The sequence below is a fragment of the Lepidothrix coronata genome, unplaced genomic scaffold (genome assembly GCF_001604755.1).
Source record: "Lepidothrix coronata isolate B3197 unplaced genomic scaffold, Lepidothrix_coronata-1.0 Scaffold267, whole genome shotgun sequence".
NCBI classification, from domain to species: domain Eukaryota; kingdom Metazoa; phylum Chordata; class Aves; order Passeriformes; family Pipridae; genus Lepidothrix; species Lepidothrix coronata.
In genome coordinates, this window is record NW_016690447.1 from 1,421,415 (window position 1) to 1,435,306 (window position 13,892).

A 13,892-nucleotide genomic window follows, 5' to 3' on the forward strand; every position below is an offset into this window, starting at 1 on the left:
GCCCTGTTGACTCAACACAGTCGGTGAATAATTTTCCCTCTGCAGGGGACGCTTGAGGATCAAATCATCAGCGCCAACCCACTGCTGGAGGCCTTTGGAAACGCCAAGACCGTGAGGAACGACAACTCCTCGCGCTTTGTGAGTTGGTGACTTGGACAAAATCTCTCCCTCTCATGGCAGGACAAGTGATGCCTGAGTAGGTCTCCATGTAAAGGAGATGTCAGAAGAAACCATACAGGCTAAAATGCTGCTGCTTCTCCTTAACAGGGCAAATTCATCAGAATCCACTTTGGGGCCACAGGCAAACTGGCTTCTGCTGATATTGAAACTTGTAAGAGACTCTCCTGGACTTGTCCAATGCCTTCCCAAATTCCCACCTCCATGTGCACTGCTGTGCCTAACTCTTTCTACCTTCCTGGGCAGATCTGCTGGAGAAGTCCAGAGTCACTTTCCAGCTCAAGGCGGAAAGAAGCTACCACATCTTTTATCAGATCATGTCCAACAAGAAGCCAGAGCTAATTGGTAGGAGACGTCACCGAGCTTTTTGAAGGAAGATCTCTGAGCAAGATTCAACTACCTTACAAAAAGTATTAAATTTAACCCACGTACACATTTGTTTTCAGAAATGCTCCTCATCACCACCAACCCTTATGATTTCCCTTTTGTGAGTCAAGGTGAGATCAGTGTTCCCAGCATTGATGACAAGGAGGAGTTGATGGCAACAGATGTGAGTAACGTACAAAACAAGTCAACAGGCATAGGTCATACATCACATAACACACAAATATTTCACTTTGCTGATTGTATTATCAGAGTGCCATTGACATCCTGGGTTTCACTGCTGATGAGAGAACAGCCATCTACAAGCTGACAGGGGCTGTCATGCACTATGGGAACCTGAAGTTCAAGCAGAAACCAAGAGAGGAACAGGCAGAGCCTGAAGGCACAGAAGGTATTATTGAGCTCAATAATTAACCCTTCTGTAAACCACTGTGGAAGACAGCAAAAGTTGTTAATTGTTGGACTTTAGGATCCCAAGAAAATTAGTCAGCCAGGAAAAAACCCTGTCCCTTGTCCTTAGTACACCAAGTTCCCCTATTTCAGGATTTATGTATCTTATGCTATGAACAGTTAGCAGTATAAACTTCCAGGAAGTCAGGAGTGATGGATGTTCCTTTAGTCATGCCTTTGTTGGAATATGGCTTGCAACTGCGAAACAGCTCAGTGATTCAGTTCTAACATGAGAGAGGACTACATTCCCATTTGTCTTCCCCTATCCAACACTAGGGGAAGGCAGCTGTAAGAGGTGTATTTGATTCCTCTCCTTCGTGGGCACAGGACCTACAACTTCTGTCTCCAATTCTGTGAGCAACACCTCCTCTTGCTAAAGGACAAGGCAGGAGGTGGGGAGCACCATAGGTAACAGGATGAAGCCCAATTAGTTTTACTGAACATCAGAAACAAAAGCTCAGAAAGGGTTCTGGTTCTGAAAGAGAACAGAGATATTGTCTCTGTGTTCCACTCTAAATATTGTGTGGTCTAGATCACCTGAATGCAGATCAGTACCTGGTTGTTGTCACTGCAGCTCCTGAGCTGCAGGTGCACTACGAGCTTTCAGACTAACAAGCTTCATTTTTCAATTCAGTGCCAGGAGACTTTTGGAAACATCATCACTTTCTACAAGTTCCAGGGAAGATTTTAAAACATAAATTGTTTTAGAAAAGCTCAATATCCATAATGACAAGTGTGAAGTTGCCAAGATTCCCTCTATGAGAGTCTATCAAAAGTTTTCAAAGAACAGAAATCTGAACCCTGCAGCCTTTAGGCTGAATCCTGGGAAGGCTTCTCCAGGATTCAAAGTTTACTGGATGTTAAATTCTTCCTTTTTCCTCTGCCTTTTCAGTTGCTGACAAGGCTGCCTACCTGATGGGCCTGAACTCAGCTGACATGCTCAAGGCCCTCTGCTACCCCCGAGTTAAGGTGGGGAATGAATATGTGACTAAGGGTCAAACAGCACAGCAGGTAAGAAACATGTTGTAGCCTCTAACCATGTTTAGAATTAATATCCTGTTGATTTTCCTCTGCCCTGTATGGTAATGCCAGGCATTTATTTTTTCTTATAGGTGCATAATTCAGTGGGTGCCCTGGCAAAGGCTGTCTATGAGAAGATGTTCCTGTGGATGGTTGTTCGCATCAACCAACAGCTGGACACGAAGCAGCCCAGGCAGTATTTCATTGGTGTGCTGGACATTGCTGGCTTCGAGATCTTTGATGTAAGTAAGATTCAGTAAGAGCTACTTGGAAGTGACAGCTGAATGTTATGTTCAATTTGAGACACATTTTAAAGAAGACATAATATTATCAGATGATTAGTGTTATTTTTCTTTTTTGTTATGAATTAAAAAATGACTTTTCAAAAGACTTGTCTTATTTCAAGATGTGAAAACTCAAAAGTACAGAATGGTCCAATCAGAAAAATTCCTTGGTTATATAGTCAGGGACAAGATAATATAAAAATATGTACACCACAATAGTCCTAAGCTTGTGTTTCTTCTTCCTGTAACTTACTTGGTATATATTATATCTTCACAACTTTATTAATGAAAAAAAATTCCTTGTGGACAATTAATTTGATGCCTTTCTCTTTTTCATTATGTAGTCACAAAGCAGACTGAAGAAATGCACAGGATGGACAATGAAGCCAAGATAACTCCACTCCTTAGTTTTAAAGGAGGTTTTGCAATTATTGCTGCATCTTTCAATATCTATCCTTCTTATTTTATTTCCAGTTCAACAGCTTTGAGCAGCTGTGCATCAACTTCACCAATGAGAAACTGCAGCAGTTCTTCAACCACCACATGTTCGTGCTGGAGCAGGAGGAGTACAAGAAGGAGGGAATTGAATGGACATTCATTGACTTTGGGATGGACCTGGCTGCCTGCATTGAGCTCATTGAAAAGGTATCCTACCTGTTCAAATGAGTTACACGCAGAAAAACTCTGTGGTCTCATTGTTCAAAGGGGTCTTCTATGTTTCTGTGCAAGTATTCTGCTTTTCTTATTCAAAATACCTTGCCCCATAGTTTACTTTTTCTGTTAAGTGAGAAATGAAGGAAATCGTGGCAGATGTGTGGCAGACTTGTAGCAGCAAGTCTGTACTGATCTCTTTCCAAGCACAAAAAGTTTGTTTAACTCCCTGTCATGGTTTGAGATAGCCTCAAAATCCAATCCCCTAGTCTAAGCCCCCTCCCACATCTCAATCTAATGTGAGATGGGTTTTTCCAGACAAAACACACCAGACTCAAAATGGGGGAAAGGGAATATATTACAATGACTGTACAGATAAATACCATATCACATTATACACACGATCACAATATCTCTACCATGACTTATAGTATTTACAATGGATCAGATCTCCTCTCCCCTCCAAATAAAAGTCCAGGAGGGAAAGAAGGACAGATCCCTTCCAGTCTCTAAACAGCAGGAGCATCTTCCAAGGCAGCAGGTTTCTTCTTCTCATGCATGCAGCAGCTGTGGCTGGCTTTTCTGCCAGCACTCACGAGGGAGGTATCCAATCTCCCTCGGCCCCCTTGACACAGGGGGTCTTCCGTGGGCTTCGTCACCCCAGACAAGGTCGTTTCACCACGGTCATATCACGAGACGCAGGGGGTCTTCGTGACGGTCTGGTATCTCCAGGAGATTCAAGCTCCTGCAGGGCCTCTGTGCCCTCTTCTCAGGCTGCCACCGTGGCAGCAGGGCGAGGGGGGAGCCAAGGTCACCCCCTCTGCATTCCTCTGGCCATCCCAGTCCAGCTCCGGGACATCTTTGAGCTTCTTAGCTCCTCTCTCTCTCCGGTGCTGCATGTCTAAAACTCTCTCTCCAAAATAGGAGTCCATGTCCCTCCTTTTCTCAGAGGGGTCTCAAGGGAGTTTTGGGATCTGGTATTCAGTCTTACCCCAAACTCTGTAGCTCTGCTGCTGGCTCTCTCTCTCTCCCTTTCCAGGAGTCCTTTCTGCGATGCTGCATGTCTCTGTTGCTTCTCCGGTTCAGGTCTTATCTGTCCTGGCTCTGTGCCACTGTTTCTCTGGTCAGTGCCGGCTGCTGCTCTGTGCCCATGGAGAAAAACATCTCCCAGCATACTACAGACACTTAGTCCAGTCTAGCACTGTTCCAAGTCTCTGCAATCTTCCCCCAGCCAGGGGCTGGGAGGGGGCCAGAGGCCCCAAGGGGCTCGGAGGGGGCCAGAGGCCCCAAGGGGCTCGGAGGGGGCCAGAGGCCCCAAGGGGCTCAGAGCCCCTACCTCGTGGCTCACAACATGGCCACCACTCCAACAACCACCCAAAACTACAACTCATCTCTTCCGGTGAGCTTGTGATATGTTTACATTTTTGCAGGAGCGCCCATTGGGCAAAACTTCAAAACATCCAGGGGTTTCCACCCCTTGGGGTCTACCACTTTTCAGCCTCTGGGGGAAAAACCAAGGTCCAAACCACCACACTCCCAAAAAGAGTGTTCTTCCAACCCAGCTAGAGCCAATTTCCAGGTCAGTGTGCCTTCCTCACCTTTCAGCTCTGACAAGAGTGCTTGTACAGCAGAACAGCTGCATCTTTTCAAAATGGACACAGAGGTTGGACACACATAAATAACTGTCAGTACACAGTCACACTTGCAGGTGCCTCCTTTGACTAACAGTGTGAAGGCAGTTGTACTGCACACAAGATGGTAAGTTCAGTAGCTGGCAGATGATGAGTAGTTGGAATCACAGAATCAGCTCTGGGCATCACTTAACCCAACCCGCTTGTTCAAGGCAGGGTCAGCTAGAGCGGTTTACTCAGGACCATGTCCAGTTGGATTTTTAATATCTCCAAGGGTGCAGATGCCACAGATACTTCAGGGAACTTGTTCTAACTCTGGACCATCTTCACAGTAAAGAAGGTTTTTCTTCTCATTAAATGGAATTTAGTGGATCATGCCTCTTTCTTCTTGTCCTATCACAGGACATCACTGAGCTCTCTCTTCTCTGCCTCTCATTAGGTATTTATATAGATCGATAAGATCTCCCAGACCCTTCTCATTTCCATGCAGGACAGTCCTGTCAGCTTATTTTTGCATGTCAGATGTTCCGATCATTTAAATATATCTGTGGCCTGTCACTGGGCTCATTCTACTACGTCCATGGGAGTAGCCAAGAGCTAGAACAGCACTCCAGATGTTTCTCATCAGAGCTGATTAGAGAGGAAGGATGGACTCCCATGAGCAACAGAATGCAGCTGAGGATGACTTGGCTGCCTTTGCTGCAATGGTGTATTTTCGGCTCATGTTCAATGTGTCTAATACCTCTGTTTTTGCTCTCAGTCCCACCGCATAAGAAGGTAGTGCTCTGATTTTATAAAGCACATTCTCCAAACAAACTAAATTAATTTCTATTATTCTTTATAGTTAATTTTGTATTAAAAATATAGGTATCAATGTATTCAATCCCACTTTCTAGAAGAAAATGTAATTAAATATTAATATTTTCTGATGTGTATCTCAATCTGTGTTCCATTACTGTGTCTACATGAAGGTCATGATTGCCCTGAAAGCTAAATTACAATCTGTCTCCCTTGTGATTTCTCCCAGCCAATGGGCATCTTCTCCATCCTGGAAGAGGAGTGCATGTTCCCCAAGGCAACTGACACCTCTTTCAAGAACAAGCTCTATGACCAGCACCTGGGCAAGTCCAGCAACTTCCAGAAGCCCAAACCTACCAAAGGCAAGGTTGAGGCCCACTTCTCCCTGGTGCACTACGCTGGCACAGTGGACTACAACATCACTGGGTGGCTGGAGAAGAACAAGGACCCCCTGAATGAAACTGTCATTGGGCTGTACCAGAAATCATCTGTCAAGACCCTGGCCTTACTCTTTGCCAACTATGGTGGAGCAGAAGCAGGTTGGTTCTATGAATCCCATATTTTCACTGATGTACAGCTTACAAAAAGGAATAATAAAAGGCAAAAGCAAAAATCTAAAATCTGTTTTATTTATTTTTAATTTAGCCGAGGCCAGCGGTGCAGGCAAGAAAGGTGCCAAGAAGAAGGGTTCTTCTTTCCAGACTGTCTCGGCTCTTTTCCGGGTACAGTAGAGACTTCACTCTTTCTTCCTAAGATAAGGAGTAAACCCACCAATCACTATGGCTTGTCTTTTTTTGGCTTAGTTCTTTTAAAAGATCCTGAAGTTCTTGGGCCACATTTTACTAGGAATAAATCCAGTGTAATCTACTTATACTCCATTCCACTGAATGCATAGCTTTTCTATTTGCCCACTTGTCCGAGGATGATGTTTCTAGATGGAAGAATGTCATAGAAAAAAATGTCTAAAATATACTTAAAATAGACCAGACTTCCTCCAGATGCATGCCTCTGGCTTCAGAAGCTGTTATTGCCCTTTTAAAACATTCTGGCCACTGTTGACCTGTTTACCCCATTTATATGTCTAATTTTTCTGTCTGACTCAAGGATCAATTTCTTATACTTGAAATACTATCACTCCTTGAGTTATGGATTTTTAAGATGTCGATACTTCACAGTCCTTTGTCATAACCAAGTCTTGCTTCCTGACTGCTCCATACATCTCTTCCAGGTGAAATACCTCCTGTCTCCTGAGGTATTACCTTTTTCATCCTTCATGTATGCCTCCCTTCTTAATATTGCTTAATTTCTTCTACAGGTCTGCTGTCGTATGATTCTTCATCACCTGACAGCCTCTAGGCAGTGCTCTGAAACAGGACATGGGCATGTGTATATGCCCCCCAAAAAATAATCATAGAATTGTAGAATATGCTGAACTGGAGAGGACCCATCAGGATCATCCAGTCCTGGCCCTGCCCAGGACACCCAAACTATTCCACCTTGTCCCTGAGAGCATTGTCCAAACACTCCTTGAGCTCTGGCAGTCTTGGGGCCATGATCACTGCCCTGGGGAGGCTGTTTGATGTCCAACCACCCTCTGGGGCAATTATCATAGCTGTACTGCCTGTATCATTTAAAAATAATGCAAAAAGTTTATGTCTAAAGGTCATAAGACTTTAGGAGGTAATGTTGTAAGAGAACTATTGTTTGGTGCATTTGGGTTGCATTTCTGTTATGTTTTTAAATTTTGTTCCACTATCCCTCTTGTTTAGACCATGTTTATGCATCCTAATGTTTTCTCTGTTTTATTTACATGCTTTGCAGTGTCCTCTAGAAGCACCTGCTTCCCTCCCCTAATTATAGACAATAATTTTTTATAAATAACTATACAAATATCAATTACAAAACAAGGGATGGGATTCATCTCACTTTGCCATACAAGATAAATGTATATTCTAGACATGTAAAACTGGTTTTGTTCCTTTTGCTTTTAGTAGGGAAAACACGAAGGTTTTATGTAGTGTGCTCCATATGACCCAGCTTTGATGCCTCCTGCAGAATGCTTCCCACTCATTGCCTCATAGGAGTACTACTTTATCTCTCTGGGTACATCCTGTGGATATAATTTCTGATAAAGGCATTTCACTAGAGTCAGTGAAATGTATTACAATTCTATGTTTAAGAGTACAATATTTTCTACAGATTACTCAGAATAACTTCATACATTAAGTTAATAACAGCAAAGATCTGTGGAAAGTCAGAAAACCTGATGCAGAGGGCTTCAGTTCAGGGTTCTGCTTACTTGTGTACATCTCATTTCAGAGGGCTTGATGCTTACAGAAGAAATTATGTTTGCTAATATCAACTTTTCTTAATGACTCTCCCAGGAGAATTTAAACAAGCTGATGACCAACCTGAGGAGCACCCACCCCCATTTTGTGCGCTGCATCATCCCAAATGAAACCAAAACGCCTGGTAAGAGGCTTACATATGTATTGAATGTTCTCAGTATGGTGCAGATCTTCCTCTGTGTGTTACAGAACATGGTGTGTATTTGTGCTCTGCATTGCTCAGGTGCCATGGAGCATGAGCTGGTGCTGCACCAGCTGCGCTGTAACGGCGTGTTGGAAGGGATCAGGATTTGCAGGAAAGGATTTCCCAACAGAGTCCTCTATGCAGATTTTAAACAGAGGTCAGACTTCATCCCCTTACTGGATCACTTCGCCCATCTTGAGTAGCTTGTGAAATTTAATTTTTCCCTTCTGTGCCTAAAGCCTTCCCTATAGTTTCAGTTTAATAAGTGCTGTTACATTCTCAACTGTTCTTAGACTCTTTCTTTCCACGTAGCAGCCAGTTGGTCTCAACAACAGACCTCTTCATATTCATAGAATTATAGAATCATTTAGGTTGGAAAAGACCCTTAAGATCATTGAGTCCAAAGCAAATCCTTCCATTTTCTTCCTCAGATACAAAGTATTAAATGCCAGTGCTATCCCAGAGGGACAGTTCATTGACAGCAAGAAGGCTTGTGAGAAACTTCTTGGATCAATTGATATAGACCACACTCAATACAAATTTGGTCACACTAAGGTATAAGATCTGCTTGCTTCAAGTACCATGGGTTTTTGGTTTGCATGCTTGAGACTGACACTCAGTTACTCCAGATAGTATGTGAAATGATCCAATGGTGTATGTAAAAGAAATCAATCAAGTAGTTTTTTACTCAACATTTGAATAAACTGAAATTCATTGCCATAGGATGGTTTAATTAAGGGTTAAATAAGTGTTCCTAATTTAAGACAAAGTTGTAGAATGAAAGAATCAAGGGTTAATACAAATAAAAGCAAAATATCTGGCTATTATAGTTCCTCAACTGCAGGTAACCAGAAGCTTGGAGTTACAAAAGAGTCGGGCACTACATATATTCTTTGTGGTTTTGCTCTTTCTCTTAACTTCCCATAGTGCCTGTCATGGGGGGAAGGGCACCAGGTTACCCTGAACAAGCACATACACTGCACCTATTTTCATGTTCTTACCTAAGGTGTTCTTCAAAGCTGGGCTCGTAGGCCTCCTGGAGGAGATGAGGGATGAGAAGCTGGCACAGCTCATCACTCGCACACAGGCCAGATGCAGGGGTTACCTGATGAGGGTGGAGTACCAGAGAATGGTGGAGAGAAGGTAGGCTTCTCTTCAAATCAGGTTCACCCTACTTGGCTTATTGTGTCATCACAGTATAAATATTGAATAATAATTTGACTTACCTTTCAGAGAGTCCATCTTCTGCATCCAGTACAACATTCGTTCATTCATGAACGTCAAACACTGGCCCTGGATGAAGCTGTTCTTCAAGATCAAGCCCTTGCTGAAGAGTGCAGAGTCTGAGAAGGAGATGGCCAACATGAAACAAGAGTTTGAGAAAACCAAGGAAGAACTTGCAAAGTCTGAGGCAAAGCGGAAGGAGCTGGAGGAGAAAATGGTGAAACTGGTGCAGGAGAAAAATGACCTGCAGCTCCAAGTGCAGGCTGTGAGTATCGCCAGCATGTTTTATCCCAACTCTGCTGTGACTATCAAGTTGATATTTACAATTACACTTTCAAAAGACACATAGAAACTACAATTTAGCTCAGTTCAATTTTGATTCTTTAAGTGGTGCTCTTATAAGCTCTTACAAGCTTTAATAAGGACTGTCAGCATATTACCTGGATGAGAATTTCTATGGTGTATGCTGAGCTCTCTTAGCATTTCTCAGAATCGCAGACTAATCACAGCTGGAAGAGACCTTCAAGATCATCTGCTCCAACCATCAGCCCAGCACCACCATAATCCCTCCTAAACCGTATTCCCAAGTGCCACATCCAGACTCCTGTTGAACACTTCCAGAGATGGTGACTCTACCACCTCCCTGGGCAGCTTATTCCAATGCCTGACCACTGTTTCAGTGAAATTTTTTTTTCTGATATCAAATCTGAACCTCCTCTGGCACAACTTAAGGCTGTTTTCTCTTGTTATTTCACTTGAGACATGGCAGAAGAGACCAACCCTCACCTCACTACTCCCTCCTTTCAGGCAGTTGTTAAGAGCAATGAAGTTCCCCCTGAGCCTCCTCTTCTCCAGACTAAACAAACCCAGCTTGCTCAGCCACTCCTTATAGGACTTGTTTTTTGATCCCCCACTGCCTTCACTGCCCTTCTGCTTATATCAGAACAATCAAGAAACTTTTCTTTGTAAAATGTTTGTTTTCCTAGTACTTTTTTCCTATGTTTCCAAAACTGATTGTACCTCTCCTTACACACTCATAATTAAGAATTCTCAGGACAACTTAAGAAGACATTACTTTCCTCTCCTTATTCTCCAGTAGAACAAGATAACTTGTTTCTTTCTGGTTTAGGTGGTGGCTTGAATAGTCAGGATAGTAACAGACTTTACTATGGTATAATACTGAACTAAGAGGAAAGATAATTTAATATTCTCACTCGCCCTCCTGCATCACTAGGAATCATTACACAAAATCATGTGCTACATCTGCGGTGTTACAGTGCTGTGCTTTCTAAATTGAATCAGTCACAGAATAGAAAAGACTGACTCCTCTAAGTGATACTATGCAGCATATGTGACATATACAAAAAGCCACACGCCCCCCTTTTTAAAGAGTCTTGAGCTGTAAAAAGATGAAAGAATCCACGCAATGCTAATATTACTATTTTTCTTTCATACTTTTTCTGTTGGACTGAAACCTGAGACAAAATATAACAAATACCACAGGACGTATGTTGCAGAAAAGAAGCCTGGAGGCAAATTTTCCAGCAGGTCTTTTTCTTCTTAGCTGATGACAGTAGCACAGAGAAGAGACAAGGCTGACAGATACTGAGTATTTTGTGGCCAATGGTGTTGAAAATATAAATCAGAAACAGTTACTCCAGAAAGAGAGTAAGGTGAAAAAAAATAAATACAGGAATAGTGTCAAGATAATTGTGTCTTCAGTATTTATATGCATCTTGGCATATGATTATCACTCAGAACTTCACAAACATGGGAGATATTCCTATGATTAAACCCGAATTTATGCACTTTGTTCCAGTGTTTGATACTGTGGGATAAGATTGGATTCTGTACCCTGCGCAAATATATAAATACTCAAGTCTTGAGGTAGATTGAAAAGGATTTTACTTGGTTTAAGATTTAAAACCAGTCTGTTTCAAAACTAACAATATAAAATCAATTCTATATTATATGTCATTTTATTGGCCATGTATCAAATTTTTAAATACAAAACTGCTATCCAGGACTCTGAATTATGCAGGTAAGAATCTCAATATTCCCTCAAAAAGTGTATCCCTAACAATGGCATTTTCCCACCAGGAAGCTGATGCTTTGGCTGATGCTGAGGAAAGGTGTGACCAGCTCATCAAAACCAAAATCCAGCTGGAAGCCAAAGTTAAAGAAGTGACTGAAAGGGCTGAGGATGAGGAGGAAATCAATGCTGAGCTGACAGCCAAGAAAAGAAAACTGGAGGATGAATGTTCAGAGCTGAAGAAAGATATTGATGACCTTGAGCTAACACTGGCCAAGGTGGAGAAGGAAAAACACGCCACTGAAAACAAGGTATGAGGCAGAAAATCTCACCCGCACTCCAGAAAAGAGCCCCGTGCTCTTCCAGGACTTCTGTATCTACTTCCTTGATTTACACTCGCTCCCTTCTTCCTAAAGGTGAAAAACCTCACAGAGGAGATGGCAGCCCTGGACGAGACCATCGCCAAGCTGACAAAAGAGAAGAAAGCCCTCCAAGAGGCCCATCAGCAGACCCTGGATGACCTGCAGGCAGAGGAGGACAAAGTCAATACACTGACCAAAGCCAAGACCAAGCTGGAGCAGCAAGTGGACGATGTAAGCCCACGGACACACAGCAGGAACAGACAGGTATGGAGTTTGAGCTGGCTGGTGGAAGACTGATGGCCTTGTTCTGTGTAGCTGGAAGGGTCCCTGGAGCAAGAGAAGAAACTGCGCATGGACCTGGAGAGAGCCAAGAGGAAACTGGAAGGAGACCTGAAGCTGGCCCAGGACAGCATCATGGATCTGGAGAATGATAAGCAGCAGCTGGATGAGAAACTGAAGAAGTGAGTGTGGCCCTGGGGCACCTCAGTGCTGGGCTGCAGCTCTTGTCTTCTTTCTTTGAGCTGTAACCCACTTTGCTTTGCCCAAAGGAAAGACTTTGAAATCAGCCAGATCCAGAGCAAAACCGAGGATGAACAACCCCTGGGCATGCAACTACAGAAGAAGATCAAGGAGCTGCAGGCAAGTGTCTGCCCTCCCCCTGCCTGCCCCAGGCTCGGCTCAGGGAGGAGGAGGGCACGGGTGTGAAGGGTCCCTCGTGTCCTCCAGGCCCGTATTGAGGAACTGGAGGAGGAAATCGAGGCCGAGCGAACCTCTCGCGCTAAAGCAGAGAAGCATCGGGCTGACCTGTCCAGGGAGCTGGAGGAGATCAGCGAGCGCCTGGAAGAAGCAGGAGGGGCGACGGCAGCTCAGGTGGAGATGAACAAGAAGCGGGAGGCAGAATTCCAGAAGATGCGCCGGGACCTCGAAGAGGCCACGCTGCAGCACGAAGCCACGGCTGCCGCCCTGCGCAAGAAGCACGCGGACAGCACGGCTGAGCTGGGGGAGCAGATCGACAACCTGCAGCGCGTCAAGCAGAAGCTGGAGAAGGAGAAGAGCGAGCTCAAGATGGAGATTGATGACTTGGCCAGTAATATAGAGTCTGTCTCCAAAGCCAAGGTACACAAGTATTTTTATCAGGAATTTGGGAGCAATGTGATGATTTTGTTTAATTTTATATTTTTTTAACTAGTATCAGGTTATAAGTGATTTTTCCAAATCTAATGTGCAGAACTATGGGTGTATGCACATAGTCCCCAGACATGTAAACTGCATCTTCTGGATACATTTTCCTCCTGTAAAGAAGGAAGGATCAAGACATTTACTCTATTTTCTTATATATAGATATATATAGAGATATATATAATATATATATATTTACTTTTATATTTTCTTATATATATTTTCTTGTGACTGATACATAGGCAAACCTTGAGAAGATGTGCCGCACCCTGGAAGACCAGCTGAGTGAATATAAAACAAAGGAGGAGCAGAATCAGCGTATGATCAGCGATCTTAGTGCTCAAAGAGCTCGTCTACAGACAGAATCTGGTACAGCACTTCCACCTCTAATTTGGAAATGGTAGAACTCCATCAATTATTTTCTTGGCTATTAAAATGTTTTCTCAACTACAAACTTTTCCAGGTGAATATGGACGCCAGGTGGAGGAAAAAGATGCTTTAATTTCTCAGCTGACTAGAGGGAAACAGGCTTTCACCCAGCAGATTGAAGAACTGAAGCGGCAACTAGAAGAAGAAATAAAGGTGAAGATATATAGGTTACAGATAAAATCTTTGACATAACATTGATTCTGATGAAATGTCCAAGACTTCAAAAGGTGATCCAATTAAAAGTTCAAACCATCTCCCCAGGTCATGCAATCTAGGCCCTATCAGCACAGAACTCTCAACTTTTTATCTTGCAGCCACTTAATTGCTATTTCTGTGGGTACATATCAGTGTCAAGAGAAAATTTCCTGGGATACATTTAGTCATTATTGCAATATTTTTCCCACAGGCCAAGAACGCCCTGGCCCACGCCCTGCAGTCCGCTCGCCACGACTGTGACTTGCTCCGGGAACAATATGAGGAGGAGCAGGAAGCCAAGGGGGAGCTGCAGCGCGCCCTGTCCAAGGCCAACAGCGAAGTGGCCCAGTGGAGAACCAAATACGAGACGGACGCAATTCAGCGTACAGAGGAGCTCGAGGAGGCCAAGTACGTGGGCAGGGTGGGGAAGGCTGGCACAGACTAAAACCAGAAAATTGAGGAGACCGCTGTGATATTCAGGAAGAAGTCGGTCTTCTGATTTGGGGTTGGGTAAAAGGAGAGTAGCAAATAAATTCTGTAATGC

The 13,892-nt window shown here is 43.5% G+C and overlaps 1 protein-coding gene across 1 annotated transcript in view; it reads left to right on the top strand.

The window, feature by feature from the left end:
- Positions 1–30: 30 nt before the first annotated feature.
- The window catches only part of LOC108507716 (myosin heavy chain, skeletal muscle, adult-like), a gene marked incomplete at its 5' end in the record, with an annotated part of 17,536 nt that continues 3,674 nt past the window's right edge, over positions 31–13,892 (top strand). Inside the window, 23 exons of the mRNA XM_017835935.1 lie at positions 31–138; positions 268–331; positions 424–522; positions 624–727; positions 814–952; positions 1,904–2,022; positions 2,124–2,273; positions 2,790–2,960; positions 5,625–5,934; positions 6,041–6,117; positions 7,780–7,867; positions 7,967–8,084; positions 8,359–8,482; positions 8,934–9,070; positions 9,161–9,416; positions 11,252–11,494; positions 11,600–11,776; positions 11,861–12,006; positions 12,094–12,184; positions 12,272–12,661; positions 12,967–13,093; positions 13,188–13,306; positions 13,560–13,769. Of these exons, the coding sequence (XP_017691424.1) occupies positions 31–138; positions 268–331; positions 424–522; positions 624–727; positions 814–952; positions 1,904–2,022; positions 2,124–2,273; positions 2,790–2,960; positions 5,625–5,934; positions 6,041–6,117; positions 7,780–7,867; positions 7,967–8,084; positions 8,359–8,482; positions 8,934–9,070; positions 9,161–9,416; positions 11,252–11,494; positions 11,600–11,776; positions 11,861–12,006; positions 12,094–12,184; positions 12,272–12,661; positions 12,967–13,093; positions 13,188–13,306; positions 13,560–13,769 (3,567 nt within the window). The remainder of the gene's footprint in view (positions 139–267; positions 332–423; positions 523–623; positions 728–813; positions 953–1,903; positions 2,023–2,123; positions 2,274–2,789; positions 2,961–5,624; positions 5,935–6,040; positions 6,118–7,779; positions 7,868–7,966; positions 8,085–8,358; positions 8,483–8,933; positions 9,071–9,160; positions 9,417–11,251; positions 11,495–11,599; positions 11,777–11,860; positions 12,007–12,093; positions 12,185–12,271; positions 12,662–12,966; positions 13,094–13,187; positions 13,307–13,559; positions 13,770–13,892) is intronic.